This window comes from Xiphophorus maculatus, chromosome 19, assembly GCF_002775205.1.
Source record: "Xiphophorus maculatus strain JP 163 A chromosome 19, X_maculatus-5.0-male, whole genome shotgun sequence".
Classification (NCBI taxonomy): domain Eukaryota; kingdom Metazoa; phylum Chordata; class Actinopteri; order Cyprinodontiformes; family Poeciliidae; genus Xiphophorus; species Xiphophorus maculatus.
In genome coordinates, this window is record NC_036461.1 from 210,043 (window position 1) to 236,413 (window position 26,371).

General features: G+C 42.2%; 1 protein-coding gene across 7 annotated transcripts in view; it reads right to left on the reverse strand.

Annotated features, from left to right (window-relative positions):
- Nucleotides 1-5,784: 5,784 nt before the first annotated feature.
- The window catches only part of syt14 (synaptotagmin 14), a 43,261-nt gene continuing 22,674 nt past the window's right edge, over nucleotides 5,785-26,371 (reverse strand). For 3 of the 7 annotated variants that reach the window (XM_023352880.1, XM_023352879.1, XM_023352884.1), the window contains exons 5-9: nucleotides 16,536-16,807; nucleotides 16,018-16,467; nucleotides 15,463-15,652; nucleotides 11,596-11,673; nucleotides 5,785-8,846 (exon numbers count right to left, since the gene is read on the reverse strand). In XM_023352880.1, coding sequence (XP_023208648.1) covers nucleotides 8,533-8,846; nucleotides 11,596-11,673; nucleotides 15,463-15,652; nucleotides 16,018-16,467; nucleotides 16,536-16,807 — 1,304 coding nt within the window. In that variant the 3' untranslated portion in view covers nucleotides 5,785-8,532. The remainder of the gene's footprint in view (nucleotides 8,847-11,595; nucleotides 11,674-15,462; nucleotides 15,653-16,017; nucleotides 16,468-16,535; nucleotides 16,808-26,371) is intronic. The other 4 variants (XM_023352882.1, XM_023352881.1, XM_023352885.1 and 1 more) reach the window with 4 other exon arrangements.

The following is a 26,371-nucleotide window of genomic DNA, read 5'->3' on the forward strand; positions in this document are numbered from 1 at the left end:
ATGCTGGATGGATGGATGATGGTTGGATGCTGGATGGATGGATGATGGTTGGATGGATGCTGGATGGATGAATGATGGTTGGTTGGATGCTGGATGGATGAATGATGGTTGGTTGGATGCTGGATGGATGGATGATGGTTGGATGCTGGATGGATGGATGATGGTTGGATGGATGCTGGATGGATGGATGGATGATGGTTGGATGCTGGATGGATGAATGATGGTTGGTTGGATGCTGGATGGATGATGGTTGGTTGGATGCTGGATGGATGGATGATGGTTGGTTGGATGCTGGATGGATGGATGATGGTTGGATGCTGGATGGATGGATGATGGTTGGATGGATGCTGGATGGATGGATGATGGTTGGTTGGATGCTGGATGGATGAATGATGGTTGGTTGGATGCTGGATGATGATGGTTGGTTGGATGCTGGATGGATGGATGATGGTTGGATGGATGCTGGATGGATGGATGATGGTTGGTTGGATGCTGGATGGATGGATGATGGTTGGATGCTGGATGGATGGATGATGGTTGGATGGATGCTGGATGGATGGATGATGGTTGGTTGGATGCTGGATGGATGAATGATGGTTGGTTGGATGCTGGATGGATGAATGATGGTTGGTTGGATGCTGGATGGATGGATGATGGTTGGATGCTGGATGGATGGATGATGGTTGGATGGATGCTGGATGGATGGATGATGGTTGGATGCTGGATGGATGAATGATGGTTGGTTGGATGCTGGATGGATGATGGTTGGTTGGATGCTGGATGGATGGATGATGGTTGGTTGGATGCTGGATGGATGGATGATGGTTGGATGCTGGATGGATGGATGATGGTTGGATGGATGCTGGATGGATGATGGTTGGTTGGATGCTGGATGGATGAATGATGGTTGGTTGGATGCTGGATGGATGATGGTTGGTTGGATGCTGGATGGATGGATGATGGTTGGATGGATGCTGGATGGATGGATGATGGTTGGTTGGATGCTGGATGGATGGATGATGGTTGGATGCTGGATGGATGGATGATGGTTGGATGCTGGATGGATGGATGATGGTTGGATGGATGCTGGATGGATGAATGATGGATGGATGGATGATGGTTGGATGCTGGATGGATGAATGATGGTTGGTTGGATGCTGGATGGATGAATGATGGTTGGTTGGATGCTGGATGGATGGATGATGGTTGGATGCTGGATGGATGGATGATGGTTGGATGGATGCTGGATGGATGGATGATGGTTGGATGCTGGATGGATGAATGATGGTTGGTTGGATGCTGGTGGATGGATGATGGTTGGTTGGATGCTGGATGGATGATGGTTGGTTGGATGCTGGATGGATGGATGATGGTTGGATGCTGGATGGATGGATGATGGTTGGATGGATGCTGGATGGATGGGATGGTTGGTTGGATGCTGGATGGATGAATGATGGTTGGTTGGATGCTGGACTGGATGGATGATGGTTGGTTGGATGCTGGATGGATGGATGATGGTTGGATGGATGCTGGATGGATGGATGATGGTTGGTTGGATGCTGGATGGATGGATGATGGTTGGATGCTGGATGGATGGATGATGGTTGGATGCTGGATGGATGGATGATGGTTGGATGGATGCTGGATGGATGAATGATGGATGGATGGATGATGGTTGGATGCTGGATGGATGAATGATGGTTGGATGGATGCTGGATGGATGGATGGATGATGGTTGGATGCTGGATGGATGATGGTTGGTTGGATGCTGGATGGATGGATGATGGTTGGATGGATGCTGGATGGATGGATGATGGTTGGTTGGATGCTGGATGGATGGATGATGGTTGGATGCTGGATGATGGGTGATGGTTGGATGCTGGATGGATGGATGATGGTTGGTTGGATGCTGGATGGATGATGGTTGATGCTGATGGATGATGGTTGGTGGATGCTGGATGGATGATGGTTGGTTGGATGCTGGAGGATGATGGTTGGATGCTGGATGGATGGATGATGGTTGGATGCTGGATGGATGGATGATGGTTGGTTGGATGCTGGGTGGATGGATGATGGTTGGATGGATGCTGGATGGATGGATGGATGATGGTTGGTTGGATGCTGGATGGATGGATGATGGTTGGATGGATGCTGGATGGATGGATGATGGTTGGTTGGATGCTGGATGGATGAATGATGGTTGGTTGGATGCTGGATGGATGGATGATGGTTGGATGCTGGATGGATGGATGATGGTTGGATGGATGCTGGATGGATGAATGATGGTTGGTTGGATGCTGGATGGATGAATGATGGTTGGTTGGATGCTGGATGGATGGATGATGGTTGGATGCTGGATGGATGGATGATGGTTGGATGGATGCTGGATGGATGGATGATGGTTGGATGCTGGATGGATGAATGATGGTTGGTTGGATGCTGGATGGATGATGGTTGGTTGGATGCTGGATGGATGGATGATGGTTGGTTGGATGCTGGATGGATGGATGATGGTTGGATGCTGGATGGATGGATGATGGTTGGATGGATGCTGGATGGATGGATGATGGTTGGTTGGATGCTGGATGGATGAATGATGGTTGGTTGGATGCTGGATGGATGATGGTTGGTTGGATGCTGGATGGATGGATGATGGTTGGATGGATGCTGGATGGATGGATGATGGTTGGTTGGATGCTGGATGGATGGATGATGGTTGGATGCTGGATGGATGGGTGATGGTTGGATGCTGTTTCTGGGTTCTTTCCATTAACATGAATAATACTAAAAAGCTTCTTCTGCTGAAAACGAACCGGATCCATCCGAACCGTTCTTCCCAACCGGAAGAGAGTAAAACTGGGTCTTTTTCTCCGCTCGGTTCTGATCACCAGCTGAGTTCGCCGAACCGAACCGAGCTCCGTCGCCTGCAGCTGCGCAGGCTCTGATCTGGACCCGGTTGTCCGGCTCCTCCCCGGAGCAGCTCGGTGTGTTCGGGCCGCCGGTCGGAGCCGATGTGCGGCTGCGCCTCGCTCCCTGCGGCCGCGCGGGAAGAACTCAGGCTATGGCAAGACAACGCTGCATTTAATCCGGTCTCTCTTAAAGTCATTCGGTTCAGTTCATGTATTAAAATAAAATCAGCCCAGTTCCCATCAGCGTTGATTTTGGCCTTGCTGGTTACATTCAGGTTTACTAACTAACCAGTTCACTGACTTTGGGACTGATTGAGTATTTTAGAGGGTCTGGTAGATATGCTTCAGTAATAAAAATAAATAAATAAAAGTTTTATCTTATTGAACTTCAATGTTTACTGCTGTGGTTGATGAAATATTTAACTATTACCCATTTCAGCTAGTCGAGATATTCCAGCCATATTACCCAACTAGTAGGGTTTTTATTAAGTAGTTATTACCTTACTAGTTATAAATGTAAAAATGTTGTACCAAATAACCATTAGGAGCTTAAGGTTAGATAAAAGATTATATTAAGTTTTATATCTTAATGGTTAACTAAAAGGGTTTAACTAGTAAACCTAACAGTGTCGCCCCCTATAGCCAATAAGTAAAAGTTTTAGTTAACTAGTAAATATTTAACTCCACAAGTGTAGTGCTGCTAACTAGTAGTTAACTGGTGAGGCGTTCTACCTACACTCCATTATATTCAGTCAAGCTGGTTACACTGAGGCTTTAACTAGACCGCTGTGATTATTCCCTTCTGTGTGGTAAAGGTAGCTAGTTCTACTAGCTAACTAGTTGTATTTTCAGAACACTGAATAAACACACAGACGGCTTGCCATACATCTCTCTGGTTCCCGCTCGTTGTTGGCTGGAGTACAAATGATTCGGAACCGGACTTGTTCACAGGAACTAGTTCACAGTTCAGTTCCCAGCGGTTCACAACTGAACTCGTTCATGTTCACAGTTCAGCAGCTGAATCTGCAGTTTGACCTCAGTTTGACCTCGATAACCTGATCGCCGGTCATCTTGTGCCCAGAACAGAAGCAGGTATAGAGGCAGAAGCAGGTGGGGGAGGGACGCTGTAAAACACCGACCATTTAAAGATGCTGAGGTCACAGCTGACCTTTGACCTCTAGAGGAGGTGCTGCAGCATGCAGGTGCTGCCTGTAAAAAGTGAAACCATGACGCAAACTGCAATGTTGCGCCACCTGTTGGTTGGTTTCTAGCAGTGCAGGACAAGTTGCTGTTTGTAAAGTTAATCACAAATTAAATAATAATTTGGTTATTAGACTGTAAACAAATAAAACAGACGCAGTTCATCTTTCAAAGTCATATTTAATTTGAAAGCTAAATATTTAGTTTACAGGTAGTTAGTGTGGTTGCCATTTATTTAATACTTAGCTGCAAGCAGTGGTGGAGAAAGTACTCATACAATGTACTTAAGTAAAAGTACAAATACACAGACAAAAATTTACTCAAGTAAAAGTCAAAGTACCACATTATTATTTTACTTAAGTAAAAGTAAGAAAGTACAAGCTTTTAAAACTACTTAAGTATTAAAAGTAAAAGTACTTGCCGACCATAATACCTAACGGCTTATATAATGTCATTAAGTGTACCTATCATATTTAGTTTTAATAAATCAGTAATGTACCATTTTAATGAGCAATGCTGCAGATAACGCATGTTTTTATTGTGTTTACCCCCTGTGACAGTTTAGATTTAGATATTTTATTAAGTACTTAAGTACAGTAACGAAGTACAAGTACTTAGTTACTGTACTTAAGTACAATTTTCGTGTATCTGTACTTTACTTAAGTAGATTTAATAATGGATACTTTCTACTTTTACTCCACTACATTTAACAGTAAGTATCTGTACTTTCTACTTCACTACATTTCTATATAGCGTTTCGTTACTCGTTACATCCAAGACGCATTTCAGTTTTTTGATTTGTTCGTTAGTTTGAAAGTATCCAATGGCGAGAGCAGAATCAGTCCGCTGAACCAATCCAAAGCGGGAAATAACCACTAGGCCCTCCCTCAAGAAGAGCAGCACAGTACGCAGGACCTGCAGAATCATTAACAGTTCTCTCAAAATAGCTGGCAAAAAAGTTAAGTTCATGTTTTGTTAGGACGAAAGACTAGATGTTTCCAAATCGCTTGATGTTTGTTAGGTCAGTTTAAAGTCCCTTTTTTCAGGGAAACAATTTTCTTTTGAACGTGTTTATTTTGAATTAAATAAAACATTTCAAAGGTATAATAATTTCTCTCATTTTGCCTAATTACATGTAACCCTGCAGGTCATCCCTGGAATTCTGATGCATAGAATAAAATATCTAAATCTAAACTGTCACAGGGGGTAAACACAATAAAAACATGCGTTATCTGCAGCATTGCTCATTAAAATGGTACATTACTGATTTATTAAAACTAAATATGATAGGTACACTTAATGACATTATATAAGCCGTTAGGTATTATGGTCGGCAAGTACTTTTACTTTTAATACTTAAGTAGTTTTAAAAGCTTGTACTTTCTTACTTTTACTTAAGTAAAATAATAATGTGGTACTTTGACTTTTACTTGAGTAAATTTTTGTCTGTGTATTTGTACTTTTACTTAAGTACATTGTATGAGTACTTTCTCCACCACTGCTGGCTGCAAGCTAACTAAATATTTAGGCTGAAAGTTTGATGTGTATGAATGAATGAATAAAATGGTGAAAATCTGACTAAAAGATTAATCACATCTGTTTTATGACAGGCCAAAATGTTCATGTTTGACGGTCCAAACGGACGGACAGAAATGACCATATAAGGAAGAAGAAAGAGGATCAGAAAAGTTTATTTCCTTTTTATTCAGTAACATCACATAGAAATTCTTACTTGTAAATTCAAAAACGTTTTTAAAATCAAACTCAGCCATAACTACAGGAGAAAAGTTAATTTTCAGGAATATTAAGACAAGAAGTTGAAACAGTAAGGCACCGATGCCGCCGAGGGCAAAGGTCGTTCCCACAGAAACAAGAAACAACGAGGGCAGAGCAGCGATTAGATCTAAACGAAGCAGCGGAACCAGAGGAACCGGATCACTAACGGGTCCACAACACCGGCACTGTCTCCTTGACGACCGGTCTCTGTCTATTTCCTGAAACCACTGAGTCAGAGCTGCAGTTCACCAGCAGGAGGCGCTGCTCAGACAGAAGGTCCACCGACTGACAGAACCAGCTAAGAACGCAGACTGGACCCAGAACCAGTGGGACCTCCACCAGAACCGGAACCAGAACCTTCAGCTAGTTTCCTCTGCAGGGCCGATGGCGCTCCTGATACCAGCTAGAACCCTCCACTGACCTGAATCAGAACCAGACCGGGTCCAAACCAGAACGTTCCTCCTGGAAGTACACCCCCTCCTGGTAAAAACTTTACCAGCTTGTAGAAACTCACAGCAGATTCAGAACCACCATCAAAGGAGAAACCCAAACAGAACCACATTAGCCTGTAGATCCTAGCATAGCTGATCACTGGAAATCTTTCAAGATGGCTGCCACTAACAAGCCTTTTAAACCAGTCTTTGACCATTTTTGATATGTTAGCAGATGTTAGTTTGTTGGAGAACTGGGTCAGTGAAGCTAATGTTTGGCTAGCTGAGCCCACCACTGCCAATATCAGAAGCTGATTTCAGTTCTGACAGATTCTCCATTTTTCTGGAGGATATTTTTCAAAATCCACCAGAAAAATCTAACAGAAGATAAAGAAAGTATATATATGTTGGAGCTTGTGGCGGCCATCTTGTTTCTAGTGAAGAGGCTTTCTCCTTCAACCCAAACAGGTTAAAGAGTTATGACCTTTAGTCTTCACCAGCTACCAGGAGTTTCTCTGAGTAATGCCCCATCTGTTGTTGGAATACATTTGCGGGGATGTACTTTCTTTCCATGTTTTGTCAATGAGTTTATTATATTTGGCATAAAACTGTAAATATTTGTGTCATCCAGCAGTTTGGAGGCAAAGCAGCTGAGGGGAAGTTCTGGGGAGCTTCAGTTAGCAAACATGAGGAACCAACCAGCTGGACTCCAACCCGTCTGAAAGGCTCTGCTGCTCTGCTCACCTCGTTTAGTACAAAAATACATTAGAAACAATCACTGAGAGGCAGAAGCCAGACAATCAGAAACATCGCAATAAGTCAGAAGTATTCACAGCCTGCTGTTCTCACACACACACACACACACACACACACACACACACACACACACACACACACACACACACACACACACACACACACACACACTCTGTAAACTCAACACAGGCACAGGAAAGACTTTTCTCTTGGCTGTTAATGAAAACCTGCAGACCATCTGCAGAACCAATCAGCTTCATGTGTGGGACTGAAACTCCTCCCACTAAGGCTGGGCGTGGCTTCAGTAGCCCCTCCCACTATGGGTGTGGTTTTGCTATCTGTGCTCCATGTTGATGGGCGGGGCCTGTGCTCTGGGGGCGGGGCCATCTCAGGTAAGGCAGTAGCTCCTGTGCTTCCAGCACCTGGGCAGGTGTAGGACAGGTGTGGGCGGGGCTTAACCGAGTTGTTCTCTGGCGGCTCAGCAACATCTGCTTCATATTTATCTTCGTCATACCTAAATTTTGTGTTTATGTCCTTAATTATCTGAATGTGAAATCTGGATAAAATGTAAGTTATTAATAAGTTGGTAATATTATATAATTACTCAGGAACATGTTATTGAGGAATTAACCCTTTATAAACATGTTATTACAAACTGTTATTATAACCTAGTTACAATTATACAACAATTATTTACTTAATAGTTGAACAGAAGAAACTGTTGAAAGATATAACAGATATGTAATCAATGCTCTTGAATAATTACTTATTGTGTAAATATGACTGTGTTTCTGTGATGATAGATTATTAACATGAATAATTAGAAAATAAGCTAAAACTAGTTAACGTCTCATTAGAAGCTGTTGCTACTAGTTACATTATAATAATAATTATATAATATTACCAAACTGTTTACATTGTTGCCATTAAACAGTGTAATAACAGGTTATTACAATGTAATAAATATGTTATTAAATTAAAATCTTTGCTGCTAAGCAGATTCCCTCTATGGCATTTCATTGGATTATTGATTATATAGCATTGAATTTATATATCAATATATTATTTGTATTTAGCCAGATGCCTGAGCTGAACCTGAACCCGAACCTGAACCAGAACCCGAGAGAACCTCTGGGTCAGACAGAATCAGCATTAATCCTAAATGTGTTTGGATCTGACCTGGATCCTGACTGGGAGAAATGTCAGCTCCAGTATCTCCAGTAGCTCATTAAACTGGTTTTCCAGTTACTGTAGAAAGTCAATCAGAACCAACTGAACCATCATGATGTCATCAATACCACTAATATGATGAACCAGAGGAGCCGATCCAGCTAGTTGATGCTAGCGGCCAGCAGCTAGCCTCTGGTCCTTCCCTGCCGTTACCATGACAACAAACCAGTAGACAGGATGGACAACATGATGGACGATATAACAGACATCAGGACGACCCCCGACCCCCGTTAGGACTCCAGCAGGCTGTGCCAGCGGCAGACCTGCCGTCCTTTGGCCTCCTTCATGTGCGTCCAATGGCTGAGCTCGTCTTCCCCGGAGCTGTTGAGGCCCAGGGAGATCCAGCCAATCAGCTCCTTCCTCTTCATGCTGCGCTTGTTGTAGACGGACAGGATGAGCGTGACGTCGGACAGCTGGAACAGCGCCACCTGGAACACGAAGGTCTCCTTGTAGGTGGGGTTGGGCTGTCCCCGGCAGACAGACGTCTTACACTTGGACATCTCATGACCCATGGAGTTCAGCAGTGACAGCTTCACCAGCGTGTCTAGACAGGAAGCAGGAAGCAGGTTACAGGAAGTACAGGAGGAGAGACGGAGCGCAGCGGCAGGTTCTGATAGAACCAGAACCAGAACCAGTCAACTAAGCTGTTTTCTAAATGTTTTGCTCCCTCCATCCTGTCACCAGGTTATGACCTCGAGGTCGCCGTTTCCTCCTGATCAAAGCACAGCTGTAGCGCTGCATTCTTCCTGTTGCTAAGCAACCGCTGCACGTAAACCTGGAGACGCTGACGACAGTAAACGATCAAAACATCCGATTTTCTCAGAAGACGAGCAGCTCTGTGACTTTAACTGATGCAGGAAGAGCCTGAGGAGCTGCTGGGCCCTGACATTCACACAGTCAGCCTGGCGGGGCGCTAACACTCTACAAGCAGTCAGCCTGGCGGGGCGCTAACGCTCTACACGCAGTCAGCCTGGCGGGGCGCTAACGCTCTACACGCAGTCAGCCTGGCGGGGCGCTAACGCTCTACACGCAGTCAGCCTGGCGGGGCGCTAACGCTCTACAAGCAGTCAGCCTGGCGGGGCGCTAACGCTATACACGCAGTCAGCCTGGCGGGGCGCTAACGCTCTACACGCAGTCAGCCTGGTGGGGCGCTAACGCTATACACGCAGTCAGCCTGGCGGGGCGCTAACGCTCTACACGCAGTCAGCCTGGCGGGGCGCTAACGCTATACACGCAGTCAGCCTGGCGGGGCGCTAACGCTCTACAAGCAGTCAGCCTGGCGGGGCGCTAACGCTCTACAAGCAGTCAGCTAGTCTCAGATAAGCTAGTTAATGCAATCTAGGCTAGGCTAGGCTAAGTTAAGGAAACACACACCACTACTTCAGACACTGACCTTTAGGAACCATTTTATACCTTTATGACTCAAAGGTCAAAGCTTACGGTCAACATATAAAATAATTTTCCGCTGAAAATATTGAGGATCTAAACTGAAATAAATGTGAGAAGAAGCTGAGGAAGCACAAATAAAAACTTCATAAAACATCTGCAGAAGCAGCGACCTGTCCAGTGACCCCACCTCTCGCCCTTTGACCTTACGCACCAGCCGTAATCCTGCCGTATTGCTGCAGTAACATGTCCAGGCACATCCTGCTGCATAGTGCGTATTGTGCTGCGCTTTGTGCTGCTGTCTGATAGACATGGACTGCCAGCTGCTTTCCAGCTTTCAATCACACACTGACTTCGCTCTCTTTCCGTGAAAGCAGAGAGGAAAAGATCCACGACTCGTCCCTGAACAGCTGAATGCGCTTGGCGTCTGAGGGGGTCAGCAGAGCGGCTGGCTCCTTTCTGCTGTTCACACCACAGAAAGGAGCTGTGAAAACGCGCCGCGTCTCGCTTCCCCACTCCGAGACTCAGAGCCAATCAGAGATCAGAGAGAATCAAAACGTTTCAGGCACCAGATGGGATTTTTCTGACCAGAGGAGCTTTTCAGGATGACACGAGAAAACCTGACAGCCAGTTATGAGCTGGTAAGACCCACAAACAGGAGGGCAGAGAGAGTGTGTGTGTGTGTGTGTGTGTGTGTGTGTGTGTGTGTGTGTGTGTGTGTGTGTGTGTGTGTGTGTGTGTGTGTGTGTGTGTGTGTGTGTGTGTGCCCAGAAAGATGGGACATCAGTATCAGTTTGTTCTGGTAAGTGAACATCCTCATCAGAAACTAGTATTAAAATATATACATATTTATTTGCTTTTTCATTTTAAATATATTGAAAATTAGGTGTTTGTATTTTATGAAAATATTTTTCATGTTTAAAATAACTAGAAAGTTTCAAGACAGAACCAAACAGAACTGTAAAAACTCAAAGCTGAATCTTCAATATTTCACATCATTAAAATGGACTCAAGTTCTTTTAAAAATGGTATTTTTTATATTAATCTAGTGAAAAATGTGATATAAGTAATAAACTAATTATTTCATGTATATTATGAAAAAGCTGAAATCAATATTTCCAGACTGAGTGGGAATCCTGGAACCGGATTGACTGGAATGAAAAAGTGAGAAACGGTTGAAGACAATCAGGCAGAAACAGAGGGAGGGATTCATATTCATATTCATATTCATATTCATATTCATATTCATGCATGAACGAACGAACAAACACAACGAGCAAAACGTCTTCATGGATGAGATCCTGACGCCTCCAGCTCTAATCACATACTTCAGGTTTTACCTTTATTTTGGATTATCAATATTCTTATCAATATACAATTAGACAAATTAAGACAAGTAATTTGTCTTAATTAAGGACAGAAATAAAAATTAAGATAAACTAAAGACAAGTTAAGCTAAGCTAAGGTAGGCTAACAGTTTGTATTTTATTGATAATGCGCTTCCTTTCTGCTTCTTGGTTCTAACTAATAATTTATTTAAAGCAAGTCAAATAAATATCAAAAAGCTCTATAGGAATCATTTTGTTGAACATAATCAAACTGTTATTTTTAGTCATTTCATAGATTAATGTAAATATCTCAGGATAGAAATGAGTTTTGGTGCAGAATAAACAAACGTAAAAACACAACACTGGTTCATCTTTAATATGTTTGAAACTGAAGCTTTAGGTAGAAACTAATATTTCTATTTCTAGTTTTAGTCAGTTTAGTTCTTTGTGAAAGACAAAGAGCCAATTCCCATCCAACTGCAAGCAGTTTTGTGAAAATATGATGAAAAGATTTCAGTGAAATGTCTGAACTGCATCCATGAAGGCACAGAAAGGCTGAGTGGGTCGGCGCAGACTCACCTCTGATTATATAAACCTGTCCCCCTACCAAGTGTTTGAGACAACAGAACAGCCCGTCTGACAACAGGGGTTGGACAGCAGTAAGAAAAAACAGCGACCAAGATGTCAAAAGCCAGTAGGGACAGAATATCAGGAGCAGGACGACATTCAGAGAAGGAAGGTAAGGAAAGAAAATCGGGTCAAATATCAAGAACAATGCACAAGGTTCACTACATAATTTGGGATTTCATAAAAATCCTTCATTTTGGCTGGAAGAGACGAAACTGGCAGAAATTCACAAATATACCCCAAATGATATCCACTGAAAAATCAAGATGGTGGCTAATTTTCAAGATGGTTGTCAAGAAAATAGTGTTTTTGCACTACATTTGACAACATTTAACAGATAAAACTTTTCTAATCATACATAATTGGTCCTAGATTTTAGTTCTTTTAGATCTGACTGCAGCCTTTGACATGGTGGACCCTGATGTTTTACTTTCCCGTTTAGAGCATTATGTAGGTCTCAAAGGCACAGTCTTAGTGTGGCTTAGGTCGTATTTGACGGACAGGTCTTTCTGTGTTGACATAGATGATTTTAGATCATCGTCTGCTCCTTTATTGTGTGGAGTACCGCAGGGCTCGATACTTGGACCTCTTTTGTTTTCTTTATATTTGCTTCCCCTTGGGTCAATATTTAGGAAACATAATATTGCTTTTCATTGCTATGCGGATGATACACAAATTTATGTGCCTCTCAATCGTAAGGGAGTCAATACAGTACCAATTTTATTGGAGTGCCTTGATGACATAAAAACTTGGATGGCTCTGAATTTTTTGAATTTTAATGAAAGAAAGACGGAAGTTATTATTTTTGACCCTGGTACTACCTGCAAGTCCACTCCTGTGGATTTGGGTCCGCTATCACATTACGTAAAGCCATTTGTTACAAATTTGGGCTTTGTAATGGACTCGAATTTTAAGTTGGATAAACAAATCAGTGCCGTTGTGAAAACGAGCTTTTTCCATTTGAGGCGGCTTGCTAAGATTAGGAATATTGTACCAGTGGATCATTTTGAAATATTAATCCATGCTTTTATCACAACACGACTGGATTACTGTAACTCCTTATATGTGGGTGTCAGCCAGTCTTCTTTGTCCCGTCTTCAGCTGGTCCAGAATGCAGCTGCTCGGCTCTTAACTGGATCGCGGAAGAGAGAACATGTTACCCCGATTTTATATTCTCTGCACTGGCTGCCGGTACATTTCAGAGTGCATTTTAAGATTCTTTTATTTGTATTTAAATCTTTAAATGGCCTTGCTCCCTCCTATCTCTCTGAGCTGCTACATATACACTGTCCTCCTCGAGCTCTTAGATCAGCGAGCCAAATGAACCTGGAGGTGCCGAGGACTTCCAGGAGGCAGAGAGGAGACAGGGCTTTGCTGTTGCAGCTCCCAAACTTTGGAATTCTTTACCTATGTTGGTAAAACAGGCCCCCTCTTTAGCAATTTTTAAATCTGCTCTTAAGACTTACCTTTTTCAGTTGGCCTTTGATTCAGTTTGAGATGCTGCTTTTCTGTATTTATCTGGGTATGTTTATGTATTATATAGAGTGTTTTATGTCACTGCATTGTTGGTTTTTATGTGTTTTAATTTTGATTTTTATTTGTTTAATCTTGTGATTGTACAGCACTTTGGTCAGTGGTACTGTTTTAAAGTGCTATATAAATAAACTTGCCTTGCCTTGCCTTGCCTATAGAAATCATATTTACTGATAATCTTGTGATTTTTCAACATGGCCGCGTCATAGAAAAGACAGTTTTACACCAAAAACCACCAGTCAGATGAATGTGTTGGTGTCAAATCACAGCTACATATTTGATCCATAGAAATCTTCTTTTCTTGATTTTGTGCTTTTTCTGGTGGACATTTTCAAAATGGCTGCCACGGTTGTAAAGGAGAACAAATGTTTGAACTAAAATCAGCAGCAGTACTGGACAAAGCTAACCAACCTAACAACCACTAACTAGCTAAACAAGAATCTTAGCTCTGCTAATGTCACTAAACACGTAGCTGACGCTAACTGTAAACCGCTAAGCCCATTAAAAGAATTAGCGGAAGCTAATGCTAACCATTAAGACGACTATTTCTCAGTCTCTCGTGTTCATCTCCTGCCAGATGACGACAGCTGTGAGACTTTAAACGAAATAAAAATTAAAATGGAACAATCAAGTATACTCATGCTTTGAGTGAGTTTTGCATATTTTGAATATCAAATATAATGCAAAGTGTTAAACCCTTTAGAAACTTATATTCCCATTATAGTTAGAAATGTTTCAGCTAATGATGAGATGAATAATCTTGTGAGACCAGGAGAACAAGATGCAGCTGCTCAGAATGTTCTAGCAGGATAGGAACCGGGGCGCAGAGGAGATCGTGGCATTGTCCCACCCAATAATTTCACCACAGTTGTGAAGAATTTTGAAATCTTCCAGTCACGTGCTTTTATTTTGAAGGCGCACCACATCGTCTTCAGCACAGCACTTCCTGCCTCCTCTGAACGGCTCAGAGTGTTTAGGAGGCAGCAGGAGCCAGAAAATGAGTTACCATGAATATCGCCTGTTTATAAAATCTTCCTGTCACTTTACTTTCACATATATAACAAAAATATTTTTGGTTAAGCTGTTTTAATTCTGGAATTGTCACATGTCCAAACTTTTACTGCTAACTTTGTCTAAACGTTGGTTATTCTGACCACAATATCTTATTTCATCACAATGAGACTGAAAAATTAACCTTTTTATTATTTAACGTGAGCAACGGCTACACAACACCTGATCATACTGACCACTTAACGTGTGTATTATTGTATATTAATTCTATTCTATTATATTAATTTTATTATATTATATTTTATTATATTAATTATACTATATTAATAATTTTATTATATTATATGCAGTGCTTGAATGATGAAGGAAGGTGAAGAAGCTCTGATGAAATCTTCATTTAGTTTATTGAAATATGTATTAACTAGTTGTAATTTTTAAATAAACTAAACTATTTTATTATGAGAAGGAATATTAGAGGCAGGTGGAGTTTCAGGATGTGAGGATATAAAATTATATTAATTATAATAGAACAGGTGAGACTGATGTCAGGTTGATTTCTGTCAACGTTTCAATATTTTTTCATTATTTCCACACTATAAGGTTATTGGTTAGGAGACGATAAGAAAAGAGTTTGAGGTTTAAAAATAAATGAGTGAAAGTTTTGCTATCAGAAACTATTTAAACAGTAAATAGAGTTGAGATTTATAATAATGTTTCCATCTGAATATTGTTAAGTTGTTTAAATTCTCATTCTGTTTGATAAAATCATATTATTTTATCTTTAGTTAATTCATATTCTGATGCTGTTCATCACTGCAGTGTTTGTTGTGAATCCATGAATCCATGAATCCATGAATCCATGAATCCATGCAGGAGCATCAGGCTGCAGAGGCAGAAACACAATCAGTGGATATTTTAGTTTAATGTTTGTGGCTGAAAAAGATTTAGTGTTTTTATGGCTCATGTTTGGTAAGTTACTGAATGCAGAGCTGGAAAAAGAGCCGGAGTTATTAGAGAGGAGCTAAAGGCTTGTTAGATTTTTAGTTATTTTGTAGACCAAACTGTTGCACTGATGTAGAGTCGTTCAAGAACAAAACTTGTTTTTAGATTTTATTTTTGTTGGTCAAACTGCTGGATTGAGTGTAAAACTGCTGAGTCTTATTTTATGAGCTGTTTTTTTCTTTTCTTAGAAGTTCGTCCCACTGATGGAGGCTGTGAACCTGAACGCCGCTGCACTGTCAACAAACTCAGAAGCAAGCGCTGCAGGGAACTTACTGGGTGGCTTGTTGGCGGCCAGGTTTTTGAAGTGGATGCCTTTGATGATTTCCACGGAGAGGCGGCCGGTGGTGGCGTTGTACACCAGGCCCACCAGGATCTCCGGAGCCGAGGTCTGACTGACGGACTGGAAGGACGAGGCGCTGTCGCTGCACGTCAGGTCAGACAGGCTGACCTGGGACTCCCCGCCCTGAAAACACCACAGCTGACCATCAGGAAACCCCCCAGTCATCCACCATGGGAAACTAAATATCAATCATCGGTTTTTAGCGCTGCGTGACGTTCCCCCTCAGGATCTAAACCAGCCTGAAAACTCAGGAGTTCCTACATAGTAACCAACAAAACCCAACATGAACCAGCCTCTGAGAACAACCGAACCAGACTTTCTAGAGAAACGGGCCGGAGTCGGACTACAGCGGACCGGATTGTTTCATTGAAACTGGAGTCTGTTGAACCAGAGATCTTGGATCAGTGGAACCAACAGGTGAAGTAAAGAGCAGTTAATGAAAGCAGGGGGTGGGGGTGGGGGTGGGGGTGTGCGGTGGTGCGTCTTACCGGGAGACTGCAGCATGGATCCAGGATGACCGGCACAGACATTTTGCCCTGCAGGTTGAGCTTGGTGAGGTAGAAGACCTTTTCTCCGAACACCTTCTCCTTCTTCATGCGTCGGATGCTGTAGAGGCGGAAGCGGACGGCATAGTTGCCGATCATGTCCGTCTCCACATGGCTGAAGCGGAAGGTCTCGGTGAAGACGGGGCCGGGCCCTCGCTGGACGCCCGTCTTGGCCCTCTGCTTCTTGGTGGGCAGCAGCACCAGGTGCACCTGCCAGGAGAAGTTCCCTGTGCGTTTTATGGAGGGCAGGTCGGTCACCGCCATGATGGTCACGGTCAGCTGCTGCTCCTCCGAGTCGTAGTCAAACACCACATCCAGGGTGCCGTACTTGGCGAGGGCATCGGGTTCGTAGCCTTTTGGGAAGCGTGCAGCTGACCCGCGGGCCGACGTGTCCTAGAGGAGGAGAGGTTCAGGTCCAGAAGGAGCATCAGGCTGTCAGCGGATCAAAGGCCGGCGTTTACCTCAGGGCTGAGGACGGCTGTGCTGTCGCTGGGGGCGTCCTCCTCGTAGCCTTTGTTCAGGTAGCCTTCGCTCTCCTGGCCGTCGCTGCCCTCGCTCAGGCACTTGCCAAAGGACAGGTGAGGGCTGCCGCTGGTCTGGGACAAGTCGCACTTGGCATCGCCCAGGTCTGACAGCGTGCAGGACATCCTGGGAGAGCCGTTCTCGTCCTGGTAGGGAGGCGGCTGGAGCTCGTCCAGCGGCGGCGTTCTCCTCATCCTCTGGATGCAGTTGGCTGGTTGGGGAGAGTTTGGTGGTCTCAGGTACGACAGCTTTACCTCTAAACACCAACAGATCTGACAGCACATTCTCCCAGGACCTTTCACACAACCGCCCTGCACATTTTAACCAAACTATTAGAGTGGTGCAAAAAGGAAACGGGAACTAGGCGCGTTTCTGTGTTTCCATCTGCTGGTTTGGAGAGACTCGACAAGGCGACGCAGAGTGTGATGTCATCAGATGTTGACGCTATGCATGTCTGTGGTAAACAGGAAGTAGAGGCTGCCAGCTAGCATGGAGCAGAGAGACCGCTTCCTCCCAGCTGGAGGTCTGGAGTTTGGTTCCTCTGGTCAGGCTCAGACTGGTCATGTTCGCCACATGATGGCAGTTCGCCATGTCAGAACTTATTCAGTTAACATCTTTCTGAATTTCTTAGTGCTTGAACACTTTTTCTGAAAAGCCAAAAACCGCCTCAAGCGAGTTTAAAAACATTTCTGCGACATTGAGAAAGTTATTTTGAATTTTGCCATTTTCATCAGTCATTTCTAATGCAATGCTTCAAAATGTGCATAAAATTGTTTTTGATGGAAAATCAGCTGCTAACTGCGTTTCCATATATCATCAAATTGAGCAAATAAGAATTACAAAAATAAATTCTTAATGGAAACACGCCAATGTGTAAAAAAACCCTCATATTTTTCAATAAAAGGTTTTTGAAGTTTTGGCGCTGCGCTACGGCTCCTGAGAGCATTTTAATACACTTCTGGGTCGGTTTGCTGCCTTCTCAGCAGGTGAGGCGGCGTTCCTGGTGCAGTCCTGAGAAGTGATGCTCTGAGTGTTAAGTTGATGACACAAAGTAAGTTATGGCATTTAGCGTGCTTTTTTAAAATCCTAGATTCAGTTTGTTATTTGTGTAAACTGCAGGAGGGCGGGAACTCAGAGAACCTGCTCAGCTTCCGTAGGTTTACCTGCATCTGTCATTGCTGAGTTATTGCAGCAGATACAGTGATGAAGGCAGGCGCTGCCAGCTGCTGCCATTGTGTAGGGATTTTATCTGCCACATGATGGCGCCACAGAGCCTCTTCTGTTAGTCTGTTGGTGGTTTTTCTGCCTAATGATGTAACCTTTACGTGAACTGAGTTACTTGTGTATGTTGTGGATTTACATGCACATGTGGATGGCTGAGTTTATTTCTTATTAGATATTTTTGTTTGAGTTTGTATTAGTTGAACCTCTATTGCTGTAATATATTAGCCTAAAGGCAATTTATTTGTTATTACAGACTGTTGGCAACTCTGAGCATCAAGACAAATAAACCAGCTCACATCTACAGTTAAGGTTTCGGTCTCATGTCCTCCTTCCTGTATCCTGACCGATACACCATCCTGTTTGCTGTAAATACCTGAGAACCTAATTAACACCAGTGTTCACGACTTAATGACTTATTGTCATTGAACAAGTTTATTCATGCATCAACTTAACTGCATTCCTTATTTAATAGCAAAATTGCAATCACAACATCTAAATGTTTTACATTAGCAGACAGTTTCTGAATCCTGTATGCTGCATCTGGACTCAGTATGTTACTTTCCTAATAGTCAATAATCAACTGACATCCTGCGAATTAAATTTCAATGTTCTGTGACGGATATGAGAGATACTAACTTAATTCTTAAATATTTAGCTTCTTTGCTAAACTTTTCGCAAAGAAGCTAAATATTTATGTAACCCATGTTATTTTAGCGAATATGAATTATAGCTTGTAATACACCGTATTGCCGATAGGTGGCAGTAAATGGCTTCAAAGTAGCCTAAAGCTACAGTGATATGCTAAAGAATATGGGCTAGAACAGTTTTCCCCAACCACCGGGCCGCGGACCGGTACCGGTCCATGGACCAATTGGTACTGGGTCGCGCAAGAAATAATGAAATATTTCCGTTTAATGCATTGCTTGAGTCTGGAGGATCTTTTATTTTGGAAATCCTTTAACCGGACTCTCTCGGTTCCGTCTTGCCGCCAACATGGAGCCACAAGCAGCAAAATGAGTCAGAAACGGATCAGATTGTTTGTAAAGTTTCTTTGTGAAGGGAAAAGGCCCAGAGAAGAGCCAGGAGGATGGATTTATCCCGGCAGGTGATTCCCACAGTCCAAGCTCTGCATGATATGGTGACCGGATGTTAACCCTCTATGGCATGACTTTTTATTTTTGTGGGGAAGAAATATTTTCCTGCATTCTTTGGGAGCTTGGTGGTCCCTAATTACATGTCAATCATAAAATCGGACTCTGACACCTCCTGGAACCAGATTTGGGTTTGTTGCCTCAGGGTAACATTGGTCTAGAACACCAAGATTGTCTACACTGATTATGAGAAATGAAATACAAATCAAACAAAAACTATATTCATAAAAGAACTATTTTTTGGACAAAAATATGTCAAAAATCATGCCCCCCAAAAAATAAAATAAAGGAGCAATGTGAGGTACAGCTATGTGGTTTGTTGCCTGAGGGCAACGCCATGCCATAGAGGGTTAATGAGGCAGTGAAGCTTCAAGCTGCTTCTCCACTAGAGACCAAGAACCCTGAGCATCAGCAACACTTCCGGTCTCATCGTCTCTCATCTCTCCCAGATGGACCGTCTGGTTGCAGAGAAACAAGCTCAGGGCTCCATTAGTCGTTATCCTGAGTTAAAGTTTTCACCAAAGTAAAATGTTTGTTTTTGTGGCGCATCTGTATCTTATTCTGAAGGGATATGTAAACGTTACCATAGCGACCAGAGTCAGAGAGCGTTAGGGCAGTGGAGAGACAGAGGAGAGGAGCTTGTGAGTTTTAGGTCTGGTTCACACCATTTAAGGATTGTGGGCCGATTTTCCAAACCTCTGTGACCACAGAGCCGATAAAAGTCCAACAGGTTCGGTCGGTTCGTGAGTCCAGCAGCAACACACCACAGAACCGATTCCAGAAGAAAATCCAGTAAAACCCCAACAGACCAAACATGAATGTATAATAATCAAACAGGATGATGATGTAGAAGCAGCAGTGATAGTTTGTGGCTCATTTTAAACAATAAAAGACGAAACAAAAAGAAAAGGCGTTTGATAAAAGATGGCGGAGCAGCCGCTCTATGGACCTTACCAAGCTCCGCCCACACCCGACCCACGTGACTGCAAGTCTCACAAACAAAGCCTGGCGGCGCTTTGTTTCTATGTAAACATGACTGATTAGTGCATCATTTCTACCGGATTTTCACAATATGTCAGCTACTAAATGGACAGAGGAACTAACAAGTTCATGTCATCCTTGTTGGATGAGATCAAGGTGTTTGAGCTTCGCGACGCCTCCAACACGCTCCACCCTCTACATCAGGGAACCCAAACTTTATGAGACCAAGATCTACTTTTTCTCTCACCAGCCGGCTGAGATCTACCTCATGACACGAAGACATAAAAATTGTAAATTAAACTCTATTGACTGATTTTATATATCCATCAGTTATAGCAGAAATATTAAAGTGATAGAAAACCTGATGCAGTTTCTTCCTCAGTGAGACTCTGCCACTGGGAGGAGGTTACTGGTTTCTCAGTCACAAGCTGGTTGCAAACCTGAGGCCAGCAGGTGTCAGTCAGTTATGGTAGATCTGAACTTTGACCTCAATATGAGAAGCTACAGCCTGATAGGAGGAACCAAAGAGCTCTGTAAAGGTAAAGGCAAATCTTCTGAAGTTGGGATATAATTCATTTAATTTCACATAATTACCACGGTAGAAGCCATTTGTTTGTTAAAATTTTATGAAATATATTTGTTCTATTTGATGTGTGTTGTGAATGACGTAAACTCACAAACAACGAGGTAATTAGTCCAACGTTTAGAAACTACAGCGGCTGTAATGAGCCACAGCAAAGGGAAACAAAGGTAAAATAACCTGAACAGGTGATCAACTCAGAACCACTCCTACCTTTTTACTCTCTCTCTTTGTAGTTTAAGCACACCTGTTACCGTGGCAACCGCCTGCGCCCCGCAAGACGAGCAAAGATTACGTTAAAAACAAAACATTCAGTCCGTTATGATATCAAGTCTCCAGGCTTGATATTTATTTATCGATTATTAATAATCGATCCCTGAACACAGCGATGGTTGACTGACTAGCTGTACTTGGTGCTAACGTGGCTAACACGAGTAACAGTTTAGTCCAAAGCCTTTTCTGCTAAAATAAAATCTTTAGTGTATGTCAGATACAGACACATTGCATATTGATCTGTTTAGCTAACGTCAGACTGTGTAGCAGACAGGCTTCAAGGTGTACAAGTTGTATCAGTTCTGCCTTTATGCTGTACTTAGCTAACGGGAAGCTAAGTGTGTTTGTGAGACGGCCGCCACGTGACCACGTAGAATGGGCATCAGCCAATGAAAAGCGGCCCATGTTATAAGGTCCATAAACCAACTTATCGGATGTATTGACGATTTTAATGATGACAAAATGTAATATTTGTTTCTGGTTTCTCAATTGGTGACTATGTTGTTTTTATGACTTAATTTTTGTTTCAATTCAATTCAAATGTAAAGATTTGAATTGAATTGTACATTAAACATATTTTTTGTGTTTTTATTATTTAAAGCACTTTAATCTACCATTTTGTTGATGAAATGTGCAAAACAAATAAACCTGATTGATTGATAGAATATTAAATAGCAGCTTGTATTTAGATGCGTCTATGCATGCAAATAGGAATAAAGTTGTATTCAATAAGCACATTTCTATGTTTACATCCAAATGTTAAAGATTTTTACAGTCATATGCTGCAGAATATGCATTGGAAAATGGTCAAGTATTTAAAATAATCTCTCATAGGCCAAACAGTCAATGTGACATTTTTTATGTTTGGATCAAAATTCAAGGTCAAAATCAAGATACATCTTTGGTATTATTGTTCCATTTATTGCCACATTGATATACTTTCCTATAAAATATGATTTTTAAAAGTATTACACGATGGGACAGTCAGGACTCTGTTATTTGTCATCCTCCCACATAAAGAATCGTTCGTTTTGTTCGGCCTCCCCGTCTCGCTCTCTCTCAGCCGTATGTGTGGCAGGTGGATTTCCTGTCTTTGTAATTAGAACCAAATTAGGTTAAACTGCGTTTCTTCCCTCACCATCGTGTTTTTGTATTAACAGATGTTAAGAACACAGACATAAAGTTTACAGCGCAGACACAGAGCCACGCTGGGCAACATGATTCTTTGTTCACAAAGATAAATCATTCTCACTGCTCACTCAACGCACAACTACATGTTATACCTGCAGTTCACATGCAGCTGCACAGCAGCATAATTTGCAGTTTTACTATAAAGCTGGTTAAAAGAATAACTGGATTAGGCATTTCCTGCCCCTTTTCTTCTCTTTTATACAAGCAGACAACACATAAGCTCAACAACACAAAAGCTTTATATTTATTACAAAATGTTCATCTAAGAATTTATTTCTTCCTGTGATGGAAATAATTTCTGATTAAGTTTTCTGTTTTCATACTTTCATAGATTGTTCTTCTTTTTACATTTTCTACAGTTTTTCATGTTAAATTGCACTTTTTTGTTAAGTTTGTTAAACTATCTTGAATCTGTATTTCTAAATAAAGACTAACAGAAAGATCACAGTAACTTTTATTTATGATAAAACCTGTTTTTTCCTTATAACAAACAAACCAGATATAACAAGTTTGAGCTTCTTCATGGTCCGGAGTATTAAATTATGATAACAATTATAATCTAATATTATGTTCAGATTAACTCTAATCTTAATTTAACATCCTGGAACCTGAAGAATCCAAACCTGTTAAATCAGCTTTTTTATGTTTGGTATAAAAAGAAAAACAGGATTTATCAAAGAAAAAAGGTGAATGGACTGAACTTGTGTCGTGCCTTGCTAGTCATGTTGACCACTCAAAGCGCTTCACACTACAGTCACATTCACCCACACACACATTTACACCCACATGCAGGTCGGGGGGCAACTTGCCGCTAAGTGCCCCGCCCCGGGGCAGCTCAACATGTGGCTCAGGAAGCTGAAATCGAACTTACAACCTTCTGGTCATAAGACGACCACTCTACCACCGAGCCACAGTCGCCCTAAAAAAGCCACTGCATGATCCTTTTGCTAATCTTCTTTAAAATACAGATTTAAACAGAATAACGAGCTACAATTCAGTGCAATTCAATATAAAAAGTGAGTAGAAAAGGTAAACTAAGGGACAAACCATAAAAGCACAAGTACAGTGAAAATAAACAGAAATTATTACTATTAAAAGAAGAAATTTTAATTCTTAAATCGATACGTTGCTATAAATACTGAGCCTAGTTGCGGCACTGAGCCGCCTGCCACTAAACCAGCGAAGGGAAAAGGGCTAACGTTCGGCTAATTCAATTCATTTTACAGGTTTAACAATAATACTGGACATGGTTGGAGTTTCTTAAAGTGTTTTGGGGGCAATTTACAGTGACCAACTGACCTGACCTACATGTTTTAGGAGATGTGGGGGGAAACCGGAGCACCCGGAGAAAACCCACGCAAACACGGGGAGACCATGCAAACTCCACACAGATGGTCTCTGTGAAGATGCAGCGCTAACCGCTGCACCACCGTGCTGCCCACGTTTTTTCCAATCGGGTCGGGAAGGGATCTATTTTCTAGTTAGTGGATGGGGAAAAACTTCATGGTTTTTAAATTTCCTCTTGACGGAGCGTGGCATGGCGCCCCGTTCACAGACCTCTCACGTCTTTCTCCTCTAATTATCCAAATCAAGAACATTAAACTTGTTCTTGATCGTCTTCAATCTTTTGGGTTTTTTTTGGCTTTTTCAATCGCAGAATGTTTTGGACTTTTTTCCAAATTGAAAATTTTGATTTTTTCTTTTTACCATCCTTCTCCTCTTGGGAAACTGGGACGTGTTTTTGATGGAAATCGTCTTCCTCAGCTTTCAGGGTGTCGGGCAGCAGTACATCCTCTCTTGCTCCGTCCAAATCATTTATCACACAACTTTTCTCCTGCTGGTATTTTGCTGCTTCCTGTTTCAACGCAGTGATATCAGTTTCATACAGACGGTTTAACTCCAGGTACAAACTGTTAACCTTCTCTAACTCAGCCTGGACACTCCTTTCCTTGTCTTGAATGAATTGAATCTCAGTTGTTGTTTTATCTTGGAGGATGGCAAACTCAGCTCTCATATTGTCTAGACGCGCCATGTCCTCCTCTGATTTCTCCAGATTAATTTTCCTCTCCTGGTTTATCTCCTGCTGGTACGTTTCAGCCTGCTGCTGTAAATCCATAATGTCTCTTTCATATTTACATTTTTGCTCCTCGTATGAAACATGAACCTGATCCAGTTCATTTATCAGCTGCTTCTCTCTCTTTTGCAGAACTGTGATTTCTCTGGACATGTTTTGGACGAGCTCCTCCTTCTCAGCTCTCAGGTTCTCTAGATGCTCCTTGTCCTCCTCTGATTTCTCCAGATGATCTTTTCGCTCCTGATTTATCTGCAGCTGAAGGTTTTCGACTTGTTGTTGCAGCTCACAATTGTTTCTTTCATGCATAACCTTCTCTTTCTTTTCTCTGTTTAAAAGAACAGTTTCCTCCTGGTTTATCTTCTGCTGGTATTTTTCACGGTGCTGCTGTATATCCATAATGCCTCTTTCATATTTACATTTTAGCTCCTCGTAGAAGAAGTTAAACTGGTCCAGTTTTATCATCTGCTTCTCTCTCTTTTGCAGAACTGTGATTTCTCTGGACATTTTATGAAAGAGCTCCATCTTCTCAGCTCTCAGCTTGTTGATAAGCTGCAGATTTTCCTTCGTTCTTTCCATGTTGGCGTCTTTCTCATCTGTCGCCTCCTGCCGACATCTTTCTACGTCTTGTTTTAGTAAAGAAACGTCGCTTTCATATTTGCAGGTCAGTTCATTATATGAACGTTTGATCAGATTTAATTCTTCCTGCAAAAGTTTTTCGCCGTCTTGCAGGAATGAAATCTTTTGGGACATTTCTTTAAACATGTCGTCCTTCTCAGTTCTCAAGTTCTCCAGCAGTTGTTGTTCTTCACTCAGCCTCGCTTCATAAAGCTTCTGTGTCTCGGCCTCCTGCCTCAGCAGAGCATCGGCTGCTTCATACTTAGAGCTCAGTTCCTCGTAGGAAGTCTGGAGTTGGTCCAGATCTTCTTGGAGTCCCTGACTTTTCTTCCTCTCAGCCTCTATTTCAGCCACAAATGCTTCCTGGCTGAGGAGGTGGGCCACCTTTAACTCCTCCAAGTCTTGTTGCAAGTTCTTCTTCTTCATGTATTTCACATTGTTGTGAACCTTGGAAGCAATGACCGCAGCGTTACAGACTGCTGGATCACTGAACTTCTCTAGTCTCTCAAGTTCCCTCTTTGCGTCTTTGGCCTGGTTGATAAAAGTTTCTTTGAGAGCTTTTTGCTTTTTTAACTGGAGTTTGGTCTCTTCCAGCTCGGCCTCCAGGTGGGACAGTTTCTGGTTGTCTTCAAACCTTCCGGCTCTCTCCATTTCCAGAAGGTAACTCAGCCTGTGGATTTCCCCGTGTAAGGCATTCGGGTGTGCAGGAGGGAACCTGCCTTGGGGGTTTTGCTGGCCTCCCCTTCTCGCGTGGGGTCCCATCATCCCACTGTGGTATCTCGGCGTATAATGAGACATTTTCTCCTAAATACAATCAGTAAAATCCTCGATTGGTAAACTACCTGAAAGAGCTTTGCGTCTGAACTGGTCAGTGATATTGCAAGCAATGAAAATTATGCAGAATTGTGTTACATACAATCCTACAGTTGATGACATCACAGACTGAATCGCCAGTGACATCACAGAATCTTCCTTTGCTGGTGGAGTGACATCATCCCACCACCAAATATCTTCCTCTTTATTCTTGTTTACATTCAAAATAGTCCATGATTCAGTGGTTTTTAATCAAATATCAGGGCATCAAACTCATTTCCATTTTGGGCCAAAATCTGAATGTTCATAAAGTTCCTGTTGCGCCGGATCGTATTGATAAAAACCAATTCAATTGTTAAAATATCAATAAATAGGTGTTTCAGCATCAATAAGTGTTTCTTAAAATAACATAATATTGAACATCTTTTCACACTAATCAGTCCATCCAGGATTGTTTTTGTGCTTTTCTGCCATCAACATCACAGATTTCATGGCGCTAATTTAGAAATATCTGTAAGGAATTTTTACAATATTTGCGCTAATAAATGATGTTAAATGTGACCTTTTATTAATCGCTCTATCGGTCATGGACTATAACTTGACATCAGGTCAGGCTGAGACAGCGGCCACTTGAACCAAAATGTTTTTGGTCAATTTTGAGAAGAAATGTTGATAAACTCAGAAAAAATGTGGGGTTTTGTTGGTTTTTGTGTGAATTTTGCTTTTATTTGTGAAAAACTGGAGGGGCCTATTGCTGTAATTTGGAGTCTAGAGGGAAAACATACATCCACTGCCCTCAGCCTTAGTACTGGCTCTCCACAGGGCTGTGTGCTGAGCCCCCTGCTCTATTGTCTGTACACATACGACTGCACC